The sequence below is a fragment of the Mytilus californianus genome, unplaced genomic scaffold, assembly GCF_021869535.1.
Source record: "Mytilus californianus isolate M0D057914Y unplaced genomic scaffold, xbMytCali1.0.p SCAF_7, whole genome shotgun sequence".
Lineage (NCBI taxonomy): Eukaryota > Metazoa > Mollusca > Bivalvia > Mytilida > Mytilidae > Mytilus > Mytilus californianus.
The window spans coordinates 51,251,333-51,272,467 of NW_026262723.1; the positions used below are offsets into that span (position 1 = coordinate 51,251,333).

Sequence of the window (21,135 nt, forward strand, 5' to 3'; positions counted from 1 at the left end):
TAGCAATTGTAGTGGATAAAATATATGTACAGAGCACATTTTTACTGGTTGTTATTTAAGAAATTTTTGTTTTGGATTAAGGGTAACGCAGCTACCATAAACTTTACTACAGTTACTCAAACTGTCAAACATAAAATGTGGGACATTTGGACTGAATTATTAGTTAACTGTTTTATACTACATAAACAGATTTTTTGTGAAATATTCAACTATGACGATGTGTTTCTGAGAAATTAACCTAAATGCATGACTTCATCAAAGCTATTCTAGCATCAACAAGAGTGCACATGCTGAAATGTCTCGCCTGTTTTACTTATCATCGAATTTTTGTTGAAAGTCTGTAACATGAAGGTTTTAAATATCACATAAACTTAACATTATCAAAGTTCTATGAAAATGAGGTCATGGTCAAATGAACAAGACCAGACAGACATGAACACCTTACAATCATTCCATACACCAAATATAGTTGACCTGTTGCTTATAGTATCTGATAAATTGCCAAATTTACGAAAACTTATCATTGACCAATGAACCATGAAAATGAGGTCAAGGTCAGATAATACCTGCCAGACAGACATGTACACCTTACAATTGTTCCATACACCAAACATAGCTGACCTATTGCTATTAGTATTTGGAAAACCAACCAAAACACAAAAAACTAACATTTACCAATGAACCATGAAAATGAGGTCAAGGTCAGATTATACCAGCTAGCCCGACATGCACACCTTACATTCATTCCATACATTAAATATAGCTGACCTATTGCTTCTAGTACTTGAAAAACAGACCAAAACACAAAAACTTAACATTGACCAATGAACCATGAAAATGAGGTCAAGGTCAGATGAAACCTGCCAGACTGACATGTACCCCTTCCAATCATTCCATACACTACATACAGTTTACCTACTGCTTATAGTATCTGAGAAACGGACCTAGTCATGTAACTTTAACCTTGATCACTGATCCCTGACTGACGGACATTAAGACGTTGCAAGGAACCCATATACCAAATATAATTATCCTACTACTCATAATAAGTGAGATAATCACATGGCAAAAAAACTGGTTTTTTTTTTCAAGCAGTCGCTGAACCATGAAAATGAGGTCAAGGACAATGGACATATGACAGGCGGAAACTTCATAACATAAGATATCTGCATACAAGGTATGAAGCATCCAGGTCTTCTACCTTCTGAACTATAAGGCTTTATACAAATAGTTTACGCCACCGTTGCCACCAGATAGTAATACCTATGTCTCGTATACTGCTACTTTCCTCGCAGGCGAGACAAAAATGATACAACATAATACTCATACCACAATCTACCTCACAATTTTGGTTAAATTTACATTAAGGAAAAAAATTCTGAATATGGTAGGGCTGTAGCAACTAAAGATCAAGTTAAATGGAAGTGAAATATTGCATCAGAATTTATATCGTTGTGTTCAATCTTACCACTGCAATCTTAGATACATCTGTAATTTCACTGCATAAACATTTCTTGTGGGAGTGACATTGGTACCTTAAAGACTTTACATCAATATTTTTCAAAATAAGCAAAGTAATCCATAGGGCGGAAATTTCCAAGTTTACAGTAATTTCTCCCAAAAGTCATCACCATGTGTCTCACAATAAATTACAACAATAAGTTATATTCATAAACTTATGATTAATGGTATGAATTTGCCCTTTAAATATGGCCATGAATTATGATTTGTTTTGCCATGTTCTGCTACAGGGTTAGGCAGTTCATATACTAAGTTTTAATATCAGTGGTGTATATATGAAAGCTTTAATCTTAAATGTCAGTCATAAAAACTAAAAATTACTCATCAATAAATTCCATTATTTATGTTGGGAGTATGAATTCTAAATTCAAACAAAAAAGTTCTGTAAGGAGCCATTTATTTTGATGTGAAATCTTTAAAGCATGTTTATTGGAATCATCAGAAACAAAAGTTATTTCTAAGGGATTCATTAATGTGTATTCTTCTTTAGAATTCATTCAGTTAATGAGTGAGAAAGCCAAAAAAAAACTGTAAATAAACTCATTCATAATAACATTTATTACTATAATATTTGACCAAAGTTTGTATACATGGGACAATGTTAACAAGAAATCATATCAATAGTCTGTGTCTTTTGGTCCCTTATTTACTTACAACATGATTTCATCAATCAGAATTTGGACAACTAGTACTTGCAACATTTGATCTAGATAACAGTAACAAATATTATACATTGAGTGAAAAATTGAATTTATGGAAAGAAGTCAGATGGGCATTCAACCATGTTGAATAACCATACACTTATTGTCTATAATGAAATGGAAATAAAAACCTCTTCTACTATAAAAGAAAACTGACAACTATCAAAACTTAAATAAAAAAGCTTTGAAGTTTACCCCATAGAAAGACAAAAGGGGTCTAAAATATTTAAAAATAACAACTTTTACTAGAACTACTTAATATCATTTGTCTTCTTTCAACAATTTATATTTAATTCTTTTACTAGGACCAGCTCCATCTGCATCCTCTTCAGAATGAGTCCGTTTACTGGATTTCAATGGCCCTGCTGCTGATGATGGGAATGGTTGTAACAACCATTGAACATTATTCTTCAAGAAGTCTTTAAGTCCAGGTGGTAATTCTACAGCAGTTAAAACATCTAAATGAGACGGAATTACTTTCCTCAAAACTTGACAACACATAAATTGCAATGAAGTTGGAAATGAACAACATCTTATAATTTTCATTCCACTTCTGGCTGCTGTTGATGAAACCACTGGATACAGAATTTTTCCTTGCAACCCTGTGTAGGCAATACCTAAAAAGTAATCCAAATAATCTAATGAATAAATGAGAGAAATAACATGTGTAACTTGTATGAAGATCTAACAAAATACTGGCTCTAACAGTCACACAGTATAAAAAGGTCTGAAACAGATGTCCCCACAGACACAGTGTCGTCTGAAATGACAGGTGTCCCCTTATAACCATATATAACAAATAACTTGAATAAGACACATTCAGATCATCATAGTAACGACAATAGCAATAATCTTCTCACCTGGCCATGTATAGTTCTTCTAATAGACATTTTGGACTTGATAATTACTCTCTCATTTCTTAATGTAAAACCAAAAACTGAAAAACCTGTAAATTTTTAATAACAGATGCTCAATTTACTTGCAATTTAACTACACCAGAGGCTACATTGATCTGAATTGTAAATCAACAAATTTCGTCTGCGGATTAGAGTGTAACCTTTACAGAATGGTATATTTTGGTGAAACAAAAGGAAGATTTAATAAATGTATGTGCATGATCCATAGATCAGATAATTAACTATGATGCCAATGACATTGTTTTCCAGCATTTTAATCAGTCTGATCATTCATAACATTCAGACGAAGCTTTATTCACTACCCCTTTCAAAACTTCATTCTCTGCACAAATTATGTTTGGAAACATCTGTTACAAACCCCCATTCAAACCAATACAAACTTACAGCTATCATCTCTGATATTGCCAGTCACAGACTTTTCACACCAATTCGCATTGGGAAAGATGAAAAGGAGAAAAGATCCTTTCTAAAACTTTTTTTTGTCAACAAAAATCTTGATCCCGTCAAATTGGACGATATCCTTCATCATAAATCAGTTCACACGAAAATATCTCCCAGTCTGTACCTATCATCTCTAATGCCTATACCAAACCAATTGCAACTAAAATTTTCGATTACAAACATGAATTGCAAGATCTCAATATTGACAACATCAAGTCTGAACCTCCTGATTGCACATGTGCTAGTTCCCCATTCATATATAATCTCGCTGGCCACATTATTTACTTATGACATCTGTCAAATGTGTTATCCAAAGGCCCTAAATATCATGAACCTAAATCCATCGATTGGAAACACAACTTCAAAATACTGATGGTTTCAGTCGAGGATTAAGCCAGGCAATGGGCTCAATGCAAAAAAGATGACGTAGGTACTCTTTCCGAATGGGTTAAGGCTGTGAGGTTGTTGATACAAATTAGAATTAAATAAATGGAGAATGTGTCCATGGGACACAGATGATGCCCCCCTTACTTATAGCGTTATAAAAGGGACATAACTTAAGAACATTAAAAGTGACTCCACTCAAATTCGAACTTGATCTGAGTTTTGTGGTAATAAGCATTGTGTATAAGTTTCATAACATTTGGCTGAGGCAAACTAAAGTTAGAGAACAGAAACAAAAATTCAGCAATTTTTCCATTAAGATCAATTTTACCAGCAAAAGCCTGGCTTCAAAAATTATTGTGAAACTACCTACTCTAGGGGCGTCATGATTCAGATATGGATACTTAAAAATTCCAAAGATCTGTTATAGTACCTACAATCTTAAGTCTCTTTCATTTTTCAATAGCATTTAAACATTTGACTTTTCTACCCTTTACACAAGTATTCCCCATTCCAAACTAAAAGACAAATGGAAAGAATTGGAATTGGTCCTGCCATGTTTCATTAAAAAAAATGGTCAACGTATATACAAGTTTCTTCTGTAAGGGAGGGATAAGTCAATCATCAATCAGTATCTTTAAATTTCAAGGCTCAGTAAACAACATCACTGTAAAATCACTCTGATTAAAATAAAGAATTCTCTGAAACTGACATTATCAAGATGCTTAATTTCTTGATTGACAACAGATTTGTTATGTTTGAAGGATGTCTTTTCAAAAAATAATTGGCATTCCCATGGGAACCAACTGTGCTCCTCTTCTTGCATACTTGTTCCTTTATTCTTATAAGGCTGACTTCATACAGGAGCTTCTTAGGAAGATAGAAAAGAAGCTAGCATTATCCTTTAACTAAAGGATACAGATATATTTTCACACCATTTCAGTCATTTTATGATGACTTGAAAGTTGGGGTGCTTTTATCAAACTATTGCAATTACTTGGACTAGATTTGTGCAATAACAAACTTGTATTGAGGGTTTCACTGAATTAATTTCATGAAATTTCAAACCATTTGGGAGATTTGTTCTATTTATCAAATGGCCATAAATCATTGTATCTTTAATTTTATATCTGTAAAAGTGTTTGAATATAACCCATTAATTTTCAAATCAGAACTGGGCATTGTCTTTGCTGAAAAGCTATTAAATAATGAAGTTAATTGTCGAGGAATAGAATTTCTTTAAAATATTTGTTCTGAGCTTGATAACTGATGTAAACAGTGATTAACGATCATTAGCTAATATCTCACTGAAGCATAAAACATGGTAATTAGGAGGGTCATCAAGGATTATCATATTATACTGGAGTGGCAGTTTTATTTTATCAGAAAACCATGCATTTCAAAATAAAAATTTGTAAGGGTTCCGCGGAACCCAGTGTCTCACCTACTTTTGCTTGTTGTCTATGTTTTCAGTGTGATAGGGGAATGCACATAATAGATTTAAGTTATGCTTTTAAAAATTGAATACAGTATGTAATCAAATCTATAGATTTATAAAAGAGTTGAAACATAAATTTATCGAATGAACAAATGATAAAGAAGATAATTTTTACATTGCTTGATGATTAATCCCTTAATTCATCCATAAAAATGCATGTAAATAGAAGATGCAATTCTAAAATTTTGTTCAAAAAAATTGATGCAACTAAAAAAGTAGAATATATATGTGCAAATAAGAAAATCGGATGGTTTATGAATCTAATAAATGTTTTAAAAACTTTGACTGCAGATTGAATGTAATGTTAACTGGAAGAAAAACTAAACCTCATCTCATTTTTGTTGAGCCTGCGATTAACAGTAAAAGTAGGCGAGACACTGAGTTCCACAGAACCCTTACAAATTTTTAAACATGTAAGTTATGCAAAATATTCAAAGTCAATGAACCATGACTGAAGGAACAGGGCTAAACAATCTCCATGGAAATGAGATGTGCCAATGCTAATATAACTGCATACCAAATATCATTGACCTACCACTAGTGGTTCCCCATAAACTGACCTAATCACAAACGCATACATGTATGTGCGTATTGTTATGCGTTTACTTTTCTACATTGGCTAGAGGTATAGGGGGAGGGTTGAGATCTCATAAACATGTTTAACCCCGCCGCATTTTTGCGCCTGTCCCAAGTCAGGAGCCTCTAGCCTTTGTTAGTCTTGTATTATTTTTAATTTTAGTTTCTTGTGTACAATTTGGAGTTTAGTATGGCGTTCATTATCACTGAACTAGTATATATATTTGTTTAGGGGCCAGCTGAAGGACGCCTCCGGGTGCGGGAATTTCTCGCTGCATTGAAGACCTGTTGGTGACCTTCTGCTGTTGTCTGTTCTATGGTCGAGTTGTTGTCTCTTTGACACATTCCCCATTTCCATTTTCAATTTTACATGTAAACTAAGCAAAAGTTGCAATGTCAATAGACCATGAATGAGGGGTCTGCGCCAAATAATCTCCAAGGAAATGGGATGTACCAATGCTAATACAACTACATACCAAATTTATTGACCTACCACTAGTAGTTCCCGATTAACTGAACTAATCACAAACTAATACATGTAAACTAAGCAAAAGTTTCAAAGTCAATAGACCTTGACTGAGGGGGAGCGGCCAAATAATCTCCATGGAAATGAGATGTGTCAATGCTAATACAACTGCACACCAAATATCATTGACCTGCCATTACATTGTTGACACAGATGCCGGAAACGGCATACCTATGTCTCAATTTTTGACTCTGACAAGGCGAGATAATTAGTACAAAATGGAGATTTAGAAACCTAATATCTATGAAGTGACCGAAATTATTTCTGTAATCGAAGTGCTTGTAAGCATTGAAGGGTAAAGATTGCTTTAATTTATTCGTGGGAAGTAAATTTAAACATTGCATTGTATAAAGCATTGGTTGTTGATTCAACTGCAATTATGGACAAAGGAAGATAATTCCAATTTAAAAGATTACTTAAACAATAACATCATTGATGTTTTTAGAATAGATATTTGATTCCTGCACCTTGCAAAAGTTATGAAACTTTCTTGACAATTATAACATAATTTTGTAACTTGAATATCTGAGCATATATTTCATTGATAAATTTCTGGAAATTTTCATGGATAGGATGTATAGAATGTTGTGATCAATGCACATTATTTTGAGTATCACATTTAACTTGAAATAAAGGATACAACAGATACAGTTAAGCCTTCCTCATATCTTGACTTCTATCTAGAAATTGACAATAAGGGTCAGTTGAGAACAAAACTTTACGATAAAAGAGATGATTTCAGCTTCCCAATTTTGAATTTCCCATTTCTTTGTAGCCACATTCCCGAAGCGCCTGGATATGGAGTATATTTCTCCCAGCTAATAGGATATTACTAAGACTGCATTTCCTATCAAGATTTTCTTGATAGAGAGATGCTACTTAAAATGAAGCTATTAAACAAAGAGTTCTAAGTGGTGAAATGAAATCATCCCTTTGAAAATTTTATGGACAGCATCAGGAGTTGGTTGACTGTTATGGAATATCTGTTTAACAGATGACGATGGATATGTTTCAATTGTCGTAACCACAATAACCACAATCCTGTCCTCTTTGCCGTGAATGTGACCTACCGAACTAGACTTATCAAGGGGTTTGTACTTACATGAGCAACACAATGAACACCACATGTGGAGCAGGATCTGATTACCCTTTTGGAGCACCTGAGATTGCCCCTGGTTTTTGGTGGGGTTCATGCTGCTCAGTCTTTATATGTGTTTTGTGTACTGTTGTTTTTCTCCAAAAAGAAACATCATAGGAATTAACAACAATAGAAAATAACAATAATTCTACATACCTAAAGGTTTTCTATTCTTGTAGAAAGACAATGTTCCATGCCACATATCTAAATGTACCCCCACTATAGATCCCTGACCAAACTTGGATGAATATGATTGTTTATTTTTCTTGTGTTGTAAGTGCCCAGTGTAAGATAGTCCCCAAGAATCTGAGTCCTGACCAATCATACTACAGAACACATGTCGACACTTGTTCAAATCTATATCTGTTGTACATACACCAACCATCTACAAAATAATATTCAATGTTCACATATATTAATTAAAATTCATGCTTTAAAGGGTAATAATTAAATAATGTTACTATTTATATCTATTAATGAGTAGAGGATAAGGTATAATAAGGCTGCTTATTCGTCCCCTTAAATTTTGTAAACCAAAAAGTATCATAAATTTACAAAATCACTTTGTTCAGATGTTCATAAAACATTATTCTGTCAAGCATTAGTATTTTTTTTGTTGGAATTTTGACTTACATATTTTCATTAGAGCTTCAAGCTTCATGAAATGCCAAAATATCCTCAGTTTTAGAGCTTCTAATTAATAGAAAGGAGCAACAGCTTTACCCAAAAAGTTGTTTTACTACAAGATTTTACACAGATGTTAATGGGTGAAAAATATCTTTTGGGGTAGGGCTGTTGCTCATATCTATTCTGTCCAAAAAAACTATGGGCACAAGGGTTATTTTAGGTCATATATATCAATTTCAACATCTTCATGACATCACAAATGACCTTTCTGCACTACTAAAAATGTCCAGATAATATTAACCTGTTCATTCATCAAATGAACATAATTTTGAAATGTATGTAATTTTCCTATTTTTGCAATTTCATGGGCCAAATGATGGCCTTTATTGTACCTCCTCCTTTAGAACAAACAAGTGGGTCTCCTGTCCTTAGCTTGTACTGTTGAGATCAACAAAGAATCTATAAGCCCCTGTAGCAGACATGTTGGCCATGTAAGGGGAAATAAATAAGAAACCGTATTACATAGACAGTCACTTTTTAACACCAAAATTTATGATCTTACAGTTGAAAAGGAGTTAAAAATCAGCAACAAAGTAATCAAGAAGTGCCTGTGGCAACCAAACATATAAATACAAGCAGTTATTACCATGTTTTTAAAGAAGGCTCATTTCACCTTGTTATATAGAAAACAAACAAACAACCATACATTTTGTTTCCACTTATTGACAAATACATAGTTCTTAAAATCTTATGCACAAAATGTAAAAAAAATAAATAAAGAATGACATCAAAGTTTGAAAGCAATTTTTCCATTTATAAAGGTACATAACTCAAGAATGGTGAAAGTGACGCACCCAAATTGAAACGTGTATAAGTTACATTACATTTGGAACAGGAAAACTAAAGTGAGGGAACGGAAACCAATTTGGGGTTGTACTATGGATGGACGTATAAGGATAAACCTTAATGCCACAGGGGTATCTGTTAGAATGTTTCTTAAGTTGGTAATTTGACAAACAGGGGTACTTTTTTTAATGTTTCTGAAGTTGGCAAAGTTGGTGAACAAGGATCCTAATAAAAATGTTTCCAAAGTTGCTAAACATGGCTTGTAGGATTACTTGTTAAGAATAATTCTGAAGTTGGCAAACTTGGGGAACAGGTGTTGTTGTAAAAATGTTTCTGAGGTTGGCAAACTTTACGAACTAGAGTACTTGATAGAATGTTTCCGAAGTTGGCAAACAGGGTTGATATTATTTTGACAAAATCAGTTATTTGCTAAAAAAGAATAAATATGTTATTTCATCTTGCATAATAAAATAAATGGAGAATGTGTCCATGGGACACAGATGATGACCCTGCTTGCATATAACATTATAAATAGACATAACTAGAGAACTGTAAAAGTGACGCCACCCAAATTTGAAATTGATCAGTGTTTTATGGTAATAAGCATTGTGTATAAGTTTCTTAACATATGGTTGAGGCAAACTAAAGTCAATGAACGAAAACAAAAAAATTCAGCAATTTTTCCATTTATAAAGGGGCATTGTGTATAAGTTTCATAATATTTAGTTGAGGCAAACTAAAGTTAGAGAAAAAAATAAAAATTTTGGGATGTACGTACAGACAGACAAGGGTAACACTTAATAGTGCCCCACTATGGCAGAGGCATACAAAATTTTTGTTAAGTTATTGTATGACAAACTTCTGCTGGTGTTGGAAAATGTTTGTTTCAAGTTATAATAAATTATGCTGATTTTTAATTGCACATCTGTTCATTTTCAATCCTCTCCATAACCTTGGACAGTGGTATAAGAGCACAACATAAGAACAATCTTTAACCAAAGCATCATCCATGCTGTGATCAGGCCAATTTTTTTGCTAGTATGACATTTTATATGATATCATTTTCCATATTATTTTCTTAACACCAACTCCTGTAAAACATCTAAACTTGGGATAAGTGATTTTGGGACAAAATGTAAATATGTGTTTGGACAGAATTTCTATAAAAACTAGAGACTGTAAAGAGACTGTGTCGCTCACCTAGGTCTAGGTTCATCTTAAACAATGGACACTCTCTAGCATTGTAGATTAGAATTTAATTTATTACAGTTTCTATCTTCTTAACTTTTTGACAAAATCACAAATCCTGTTTAAACAGAATATTTTGTTGTCATGTTTATATATGGATCTTTTGAGTATGAAACAAAGATTATCTTATCTTATCTTATCTTATCTAGACTTCTCTAAATTTTTTTAAATTTATTTTTACGACCGACCAGAATTTTTCTCAAAAAAATTCTGTATTGGCATAAACCAACAAATTAAACCCCTGCCCTAATTTTATAAATAGTAAAATTCTAAAAATTTTGATTTACAAAGGAACTATATGCAACGAGCTAATATTCAGTAGTTGTTCCACCTATATTTTCTTATTACAAGGGTAATATACCGGTAACTGCAAAGTAAAAAGTTCACAGTAGATGATTACTTAAAAACATATCAATAGTTTCATGATATGTCATCAATTCAGAATTCTGCACTATCTTAAGATCTGTTGTGATCATAAAGACCAAGCATTGCTGGATTAAAATTCAGTTGAAACTGCTTGACTCAGCAGATCAATACAACCAACAAAAACACTAAAATCATAAAGTACCAATCTGAGAGTACTCACAAATACTGAAAGCTAACAAAGTCAATAACAATAACTAACATAAACTGTTGACACAGAGATATGTCTCGCCTGTCAGCATAAAATTCAGAAAAAGACAATCTGATGGATTGCTTATTAATTCAAAGTCGCTGGACTATGATCTGGTGGGCAGGGCCCAATAACAGACCTGCCAACTTTCACAATTTATGGGGGATTTCCCCCATGAGAGGTGTTGACCTGAATTTGGAATTCTTAATTGTATAAACTGAATACCGTTAAACAGGCATTAGAATGAGTAAAAAGGGTATTTAAGCACCTACATACTCATTCAAACAATGTAGTAGTCATATTAGTAGATTAAACACTTTTATGACAATATTAATGCTCCTCTCTCGCTTAAAATTCGCAATGGAGATTTTGAAAAGTTGGCAGGTATGCGAAAATGGTCGACAAACTGAGATGTACTAACAGTAATGTAACTTTATAGAAAATATCGTTGTCTATTGTAAGTAGTTCCTATCAATCTAACTTAAGCAGACAACTTAACATTGAAAATTGCTAATTAATTCAAAGTGACTGGACCATGTCCTAGGGGGCAGGGCCTAAAAATAGTCGTCAAACTGATATCTTCTGATAGTAATGCAAACTTAAACAAAATATCATTGATCTATCACAAGCAGTTCTTTTCTAACTGACTTAAGCAGAATACTTAACATTGAAAATTGCTAATCAATTCAGTCAATAGACCATGACCCAGGGGGCAGGGTCTCAAAATAGTCCTCAAACTGATATCTTCTGACAGTAATGCAACTTTAAATCAAATATCAATAATCTACCACAAGAAGTTCTTATCAAACTGACTTAAGCAGAAAACTTAACAATAATAAAATGTTGACACAGAGATATGTCTCACCTGTCCACATAAAATTCAGAAAAAGACAATCTGATAGACAGCAACATTGCTTATTAATTGAAAGACTCTGGACCATGATCTTGTGGGCAGGCCCTAGAAATGGTCGACAAACTGAGATGTACTGATAGTAATGCAACTTTATACAAAATATCATTGATCTGTCAAAAGTAGTTCTTATCAAGCTGATTAAGCAGAAAACTTAACATTGAAAATTACTAAGTCACTGGACCATGATCTAGGGGGCAGGGCCTAAAAATGGTCGTCAAACAGATATGTACTGATAGTAATGCAACTTCATACATGTACAAAATATCATTGATCTATCACAAGTGGATCCTATCAGTATCATACTACTTTAAACAGATAAACTGTTATCACAGAGATATGTCTCGTCATTTTGTAATTTTGATAATGCAACTGTTGAAATTAAAATAGCAATACTTTAACACATAATTTATGCAAATATTCAAAGTCAATGAACCATGACTGAAGGTACATGGCTAAACAATCTCCATGAAATTGAGATGTGCCAATGCTAATACAACTACATACCAAATACCATTGACTTATTATAAGTCGTTCCCTTTAAACAAACCTAAAGACAAACATTAACTTGTAAACTATGTAAAAGTTTCAAAGTCAATGAACCATGATGAGGGGGTGGGGTTATATAATCTCCATGGGAAAGAAACTTGCAAATGCCAAAAAAATTGCATACCAAATATCATAGACTTAACATTAGCAGTTCATCTTAAACTGATCTAATCACAAACTAATACATGTAAACTAAGCAAAAGTTTCAAAGTCAATAGACCGTGACTGAGGGGGTGAGGCCAAATATTCTCCATGGAAATGAGATGTGCTAATGCTTATACAACTGAATACCAATAAACATTGGCCTACCACTAATGGTTCCCCTTGAACTGACCTAATCACAAACTTGTACATGTAAACTAAGCAAAATTTTCAAAGTCAATAGACCATGACGAAGGGGGCGGAGCCAAATAATCTCCATGGAAATGAGATATGCCAATGCTTATATAACTGCATACCATATATCATTGACCTACCAATATTGGTTCCCCATAAACTGACCTAATCACAAACTAATACATGTAAACTAAGCAAAAGTTTCAAAGTCAATAGACCATGACTGAGGGGCTGGGCCAAATAATCTCCATGGAAATGAGATGTGCCTATGCTAATACAACTGCATACCAAATATCACTGATCTACCACTTGTGGTTCACCACAACTAGACCTAATCACAACTAATACATTGTTGACGCCGCCGCCAGAATCAGCATACCTATGTCTCGCTTTTTGACTCCGTCAAGGCGAGACAAAAACTTAACATCAAAAATTGATTAATTTAAAGTCACTGGACCATGACCTAGGGGACAGGGCCTCAAAATAGTTGTCAAACTGATATCTTCTGATTGTAATGCAACTTTATATTAGATATCAATGATCTATCATAAGTAGTTCCTATCAAACTAACTTAAGCAGAAAACTTAACAATTGTTGACGCCGTCATCATCACCATCAAAGCAATCCCTATGTCTCGCTTTCCGTGACTTTCGTTGCAGGTTAGAACAAAATAAAAAACTCCCCGGGCGCAGCTTGATACTACCTCAGAAGTGGAACCCTGGACACTACATTCAAGCTTGATACAGCTCTGAATTTGGATTGTGATCAAATTGTTTACACAGAATGAATGTGGACAAAGAACTGAAAAATTTGAAATTTGACTTAAATTTACCTATTATGGTCAAATATACAAAACCTAAATACACGGTTAGATTCAGCGTATTCATGTACACCAAGAATTCATTTTATTCATTTATTAATGGACAATATTAGCTAAGCTTTTAAAAGGGTTCCCTTCATCAAAAAAAAAAAAAATATACATAGCATTCCGAAAATTAATCTATACAGAATCACAAACAAACCAACCACTTAGTTCTTTAAAAAGGATTACAAAATAAAAATGAAAAAAACAATTTCAAAAGTATCATTCATCATTCTAATACAATGTCTTTAAAAAATCTATAAAACTTACCTTTAATAATTTTTCAAAATATCTGATAATGAACAGTAATATCAGCATATCAAAGAACCCTTAGAATTCAATTTTTGATGAAATTAAACAAAGTTTAATTTTGGACCCTTTGGACCTCAATGTGGACCAATTTGATAATGGGTCCCAAAATCCAAAATCTAAATACACTGTTAAATTCAACATATCAAAGAACCCAATAAGTAATTTTTTGTTGAAATCAAACGAAGTTTAATTTTGGACCCCGATTTGGACCAACTTGCAAACTGGGCCCAAAATCAAAAATCTAAATACATATTTAGATTCAGCATATATCAAAGAACCTGAAGAATTCAATTTTTGTTTTAACCATCAAACTAAGTTTAATATTGAACCCTTTGGACCTAAATGATTTGAAAACAAGGCCCACAATCAAAAATCTAAATACACGGTTAGATTCAGCATATCAAAGAACCCCAAGAATTGAATTGTTGTTGAAATCAAACAAAGTTTTATTTTGGACCCTTTGGACCTCAATGTGGACCAATTGAAAAAATCGCCCAAACACCAAAATCTAAATACACAGTTAGATTCAGCATATCAAAGAACCCAAAGAATTCAAGACTTTGAATTAAACCACATGGAAATTGGTCAAGAAATAAGCAATTTAAACAAAGTATTAGAAAAGTATTGTTTTTGACCATACATTTATTAAAAATAAAATTGAGAATGGAAACAGAGAATGTGTCAAAGAGACAACAACCTGACCAAAGAGCAGAAAACAGCCCAAGGCCACAAATGGGTCTTCAACACAAAATCAAGCACTATCCCTCCAGTTAGGGGTTTAGTATCATACTATCATAAAATATATGAGAAGAACATTACCCGTATCATGCCAACAACTGGTTTTAGAATAAATGTGTTTATTTCCGATGCAAAGACCCTATGAGCGAATCAATATTAATACCAAAATATGCCATCTTTAATGACCTGACAACAGTATCGTAACTATATCCGTTCTGATGAAGTCTGTTTAAAGGTTTGGTTAGCTTTTGAGGTGAATGACGACATTTTTGTGCTTTGTATAGAATATTACCATAAATGATTGGATGTGAAATAATTGTCTGGAAACCAAATGTCTTCAGACAAAAAAGATGACAACATCTTAACATACAATCCTAAAAAAATAAACAACATTCTTTTTAAAATTTTATTCCTTGCTCGTGAAGATAAGCTACTTGTTAACCGGTATATAAAAATAAGATGTGGTATGATTGCCAATGAGACAACTCTTTACCAGAGATGTGTAAAAAAACTTTAACCCAAGACTGTATCTACATGTTAATTGTAAAAAAAAGTCCATTTATCAGTCAAATACGTAAAAAAAATATATTTTTAAAACGTTGGTGTGGATATTGTCTTTTGATTATAAACAAGCTTCTGTCTAAATTTCATAAAATTCTATGAAGGTTTGACAAAGTTATTAATGTCTAAAAAAACTTTACCCACAGACTTAACTGATGAGGCCGACATCTAGGATTGCTTTGTCTCCATGTCTGAATATAGTGACATAAATATCATGGCTCGACAAAAAGGGAAGTACATAAAACCTGACAAAAACAAACCTTATACTATATCAATCAACAGAAAGAATGAAAAAGAACTGACATATAATTTAAAATTAAACTTCTACTTGTTTTTTTATAAGTATACGAAATAATAGGTTGTTCAATGGTATCAAAATATGGAGGTACAAATGTATATAAAGTTTTGAATGGTAGATTTATCAAATATACAAGGCTGTTAGTTTTCTCAATTGAATTGTTTCATATGTTTCATGGCGGGGCCTTTATTAAATGACTATGTCTAATTTGTTGATTTTAATTGATATTTTTGACATGAGACCATTATAAGGCTGTCCTTTATCCACAATATTAATGTTCACAAGGTCAAGATTACACATCCTTGCCTTTTGGTCTTTGGTGTATAGTTGTCTCATTGACAACAATACAACGTGCACATCTCCTTATGTTCATGAGAGGCAATTCATCTTTTATTTTGTTTCTTAAATTTTTTTTTTTATAGATTTTTTTCAGGACTACAAATGTATCTATTACCCACTGAACCTACCATATCTGTACCATATACAGGTGTTGTCATTTTGATCTCCCAATAATACTGATCTTTATGTAACTTTGTATTCCCCCTAACAGCTGCCGTGCCACCACTGTAATCTATATGAAACATAACCTCTCTGTCTCCTTCTTTTATAAAGCTGGCATGGGACTTACTCTCTTCATCCCATGTCCATTCAAAACCTTTTATCAAAATATATGATAGATAAGTTAATATATAATACTGACTGGAACTATGAATGCAATATGAGTTTTTAAGTTGTTTCTCGCATACAATCACTATGAACCAATGTAATGACTGATCATTCCACAGACAGTAATTTTTTCATTAACCTTCTGGGTACACATCTGCTAAATGGTCTAAGCAGGGCCTGAAAATGGTCGACAAACTGAGATGTACAGACAGTAATGTTTTGAAAATATAGTTGTCTATTGTATCTAGTTCCTATCAATCTAACTTCAACAGAAAACTTAACATTTAAAATTGCTAATTAATTTAAAGTCACTGGACCATGTCCTAGGGGGCAGGGCCTCAAAATGGTCGTGAAATTGATATGTACTGGTAGTAATGCGACTTCATACGTTATATAATTGATCTATCACAAGTAGTTCCTATCAAATTAACTTAAGAGGAAAACTTAACATTTAAAATTGCTAATTAATTCAAAGTCACTGGACCATGACCTAGGGAGCAGGGCCTCAAAATAATCATCAAACTGCTATCTTCTGACAGTAATGCATCTTTATATCAAATATCAATAATCTATCACAAGTAGTTTTTATCAAACTGACTTAAGCAGAAAACTTAACATTAAATATTGCTTATTAATTTAAAGTGGCTGGACCATGACCTATTGTTGATGCCGTCGCCACAGCCGGAAAAGTAATCCTTATGTCTTGCTTCCCCAGACTGTATTTATTTGGTAAACATAAAAAAACTAAGTCCATTTATCAGTTAAAAATGAAAAATGAAAATAAATATTTTCAAAGTTTTGCTCTGAATACTACATTTGGATCATAACTAATCTTCTGTCCAAATTTCCTAAAATTCCATGAAGGTTTGACAAAGTTAATGATGACTGAAAAACTTTAACCTTAGACTGTATCCACTTGTTAACTGTAAAAAAAAAAAAAACTAAGTCCATTTATCAGTAAAATACAGAAAAATTGAAAATAATTATTATCAAAATTTTGCCCTGGGTACTGTCTTTTGGTCATAAACAAGCTTCTGTCCAAATTTCCTAAAATTCCATAAAGGTTTGACAAAGTTATTGATGACTGAAAAACTTTAACCTCAGACTAAATCTGAATTCTAAATGTAAAAAATAAAAAATCCATTTATCAGTAAAATACGGAAAATTGAAAATATATATATTATAAAAAATTTCTGGATTCTCCATTTAGGTCATAAATTAGCTTCTGTCAAAATTTCCTAAAATTCCATGAAGGTTAAGTTTGACAAAGTTATTGGTGTCTAAAAAAACTTTAACCACAGACTGAACCTAAATGTTGACACTGTCGCCACCACCATCGGAATCTAGAATTGCTATGTCTTGCTTTCGCAACATAAATCTAAATACATGTAAACATTTTGGTTAGGGGCCAGCTGAAGCCCACCTCCGGGTGCGGGATTTTCTCGCTGTGTTGAAGACCCATTGGTGGCCTTGGGCTATTTTCTGCTCTTTGGTCAGGTTGTTGTCTCTTTGACACATTCCCTAGTTTCATTCTCAATTATATTAGATTTAGAATATCAATAAATTGCTTCGCCGAGCGCAGTTGGATATGACCACAGAGGTCCAACCCTGAACAGTTGGGGCAAAAATAGACACAATATTCAAGCTTGATACAGGTCTGAATTTGGATTGTAATTAAATATTTGACACATGATAGGATTCAGACACAGAATAACTGTAGTCAAAGAACTTAGAATTGGTTATATGATTTGAATTCACATTCAATTTTTTTGCTTTTGTGCAATACACTATGCTGTTGCTAATTGACCCCCCTCCAAAAAAAAAGAAAAAAAAAAAATTTACCTCCCCCTTTTTTTTTTTTTTGTGTGCAATACACTATGCTGTTGCGAATTGACCCTCCCCCACCCAGAAATTTTTTTTTTTACCCCCCTTTTTTTGCAAAAAAAAAAATTTTTGAAGAAATTTTCTTTTTAATTTCTGAAATCTGTAATGAGAAAAAATTATCCCCCCCCACAATTTCTTTTCACTTCCCCCCCTCCCATTTTTCCAAAAAAAATCTTTCCCTCAAGATATGGTCATAATCTCATTTCAAATTTCCAATGGAGTTTGCAACCATAATTACCCTTTTAAATACATCAAAAAAGTCTTAACATAGAAAATGACATACATAATTATTGCTAAAATTAATATTACTTAATCAGCATTTTTAATAGTAACTTCTAAAAATAAATTGACAGCTAATCACCTCAAGACAATACAACATTTCTTTATACATAATTTAAAAGCAGTGTAAGGGAAGTACTCCAAACATAACATTGTACTTTTAAGTAATTGTCCATTAACCAGGAAACCCTTGTTTTTTTCCCCTTTTTACCCCTTATTCCTAAACGGTTTGAGCCATAACCCCCAAAGCCAATCTTAACTATCCCTTTGTGGTATGGAAACTTGTGGTCTAATTTCAGAGAAATCCATACACCTTTCCACAAGTTATTGCCTGGACACTAGAAAAATGCTTATTTGGGGCCCTTTTTGGCCCCTAATTCCTAAACTGTTAGGACCATAACCCCCAAAATCAATCCCAAACCTTCCTTTTGTGGTTATAAACCTTGTGTTTAAATTTCATAGATTTCTATTCACATATACTAAAGTTATTGTCCGGAAACCAAATGTCTTCAGACGACGCAGACAACAATGATGTGATACCAATAACCCCTTGAATTTAAATTTTGTTAAAATCAAACTAAGTTTAATTTCGGACCTTTTGGACCTTAATTTGAAAACCAGGCATAAAATAAAAAATCTAAATTACATGATTATATTCGGCATATCAAAGAACCCCAAGAGTTTAATTTTGGACCCTTTGGACCAATTTTAAAACGGGGCCCCAAAATCCAAAGTTTAAATACAAGGTAAGATTCAGCATATTAAAAAACCTCAAGAATTCAAGACTTTGAATTAAACCCCATTGAAATTGGTCAAGAAATAAGCAATTTGTACAAGGTAATAGAAAGTATTATTTTTGGCTCTTTTTTCCACAATGGTTAGGGCCATAACCTCCATAATCAATCCCAACCTTCCTCTTGTGGTATGGGACCTTGTGCTACAATTTTATAGAGATCCATAAACTAATACACAAGTAATTGTCCTGAAACATGAAAATCCTAGTTTTTTCACTCCTTATTCTTTAACAGTCTTGGCCATAACCCCCAAAATCAATCCCAACCTTGCTTTTGAGGTATGGAACCTTGTGGTACAATTTCATAGAGATCCATAAACTTATTCACAAGTTATTGTCCTGAAACAAGAAAAATGCTTGTTTTTGGCCCCTTTTTTTACCCGTATTTCCTTTACAGTTACGACAATAACCCCAAAATCCAATCCAAACCTTCCTTTTGTGGTATGGAACCTTGTAGTACAATTTCGTAGAGATCCATACACTTAAACTCAAGTTATTGTCTGGAAACCAAATGTGTTTGGATGACGACGCTGACAATGTTATAACATTATACAAATCCAATGTTTTGTGGTCGTATAAAAACTAGCCGCAATGAAACAGCTATGAATGCTTAAAGGGGAAGTCAACACCCACAATCAATCAATCAATCACCCACATACTTTTTCAAATTTAATCTAAACTGAAAGTGATTTACACTCTGTGAGCCCAAGATCGGCTTTTATGATCTGTCTAAGACTAAGTTTTGCAGGTCAATAAGTAAAGAATCAGTATATAACTATATACTCTGCGTGTTACAGTTTTCAATAGTTAAAACTAGTCCAGGTAAAATGTTTGTAATGAACAGTTGTTTTTACTGAGCATAAAGACTTTGGGACAGAAAATAATAAATGACAATGACCGGTACTCCGGTAGATAAATAGTAATTACTGGTTTTTAGTGAATGGACCTGCTTAGGGTGCTTGTCCATCTTTAAAGAGTGTACAATGACTTCTACATGTCTACTTCATGTAACTTGTGTTGTTGGATTGCTGTTGTTTGCATTGAAATTTATTCAATACTTCCATTAATCATGCAGTATAAGGGTGGCTGGAAAATACAAATATGGTCACTTTTGTCTTCTTCCGACTGACAGTAAAACTCTTGCCAAAGTGGGACATCTTTTTGGTTGATAGTGATTTTCAAATAAGTAGCCCCATCCAGTCAGAATGGGGCTACTAAATCTGGTGCCTAATGTATCTAGAGAGTGACCATGCACGCTATCTGCATGTTAAGAACCTTTGAAACAACTCTTTGAGAGAACCGTAGGCAGCCTGTTGCAACACTATTTTTTTTGTCCCTATAAAATTGAGAATGGAAATATAACAATACCATAGTTATATTCCATTTATCAATATGAGCAATGAGTCTATACTGAAATTTGAAAATTTTCTTTATGCTCAATAAATTCAATGAAAGCTGTAAAGACAATTTCAATAATAAGGGTTGCCACAGTCTCTTTTAATCATGCTTTCTTTTACAATAAGTTAATAAAATGCTTCGCTGAGCACAGCCTGATAGGACCACAGAGGTCGACCCCTGAACAGTTGGGGCAAATTTGGACACAATATTCAAGCTTGATACTGTCTGAATTTGGATTGTGATCACATTTTTGACATAATATAGGTTTCTGACACAAAATAAATGTGGTCATAGATCTTACAAATTTATTGCACAATACTGTTCATTTGAAGGTTTCTTCTTTCTTCTTGAAACTTTTCAAAAATTTGAAATTTGAAAAATTTTGAAAAAAAATATGAACCCCTTAAAAAAATTGGAAAAAAATCCCCCCCCAAACTTTTTGAATCCCTCCTTAGAGCAATTACACCCAAGCTCCATCCCAGCCTTTCCTTTGTAGTATGGAACCTTGTAGTA

General features: G+C 33.1%; 1 protein-coding gene and 2 long non-coding RNA genes across 3 annotated transcripts in view; 1 reads left to right on the forward strand and 2 right to left on the reverse strand.

The window, feature by feature from the left end:
- The window catches only part of LOC127709751 (uncharacterized), a 133,978-nt gene that overhangs the window by 6,926 nt on the left and 105,917 nt on the right, over positions 1–21,135 (reverse strand). The gene's annotated exons all lie outside the window — the stretch shown is intronic.
- Positions 1–21,135, forward strand: part of LOC127709772 (uncharacterized) — a 30,733-nt gene that overhangs the window by 4,858 nt on the left and 4,740 nt on the right. The gene's annotated exons all lie outside the window — the stretch shown is intronic.
- LOC127709727 (SPRY domain-containing SOCS box protein 3-like) overlaps positions 2,057–21,135 on the reverse strand; it is a 28,885-nt gene continuing 9,806 nt past the window's right edge. The window contains exons 3-5 of the mRNA XM_052215393.1: positions 16,070–16,257; positions 7,859–8,087; positions 2,057–2,839 (exon numbers count right to left, since the gene is read on the reverse strand). Coding sequence (XP_052071353.1) covers positions 2,484–2,839; positions 7,859–8,087; positions 16,070–16,257 — 773 coding nt within the window. The 3' untranslated portion in view covers positions 2,057–2,483. The remainder of the gene's footprint in view (positions 2,840–7,858; positions 8,088–16,069; positions 16,258–21,135) is intronic.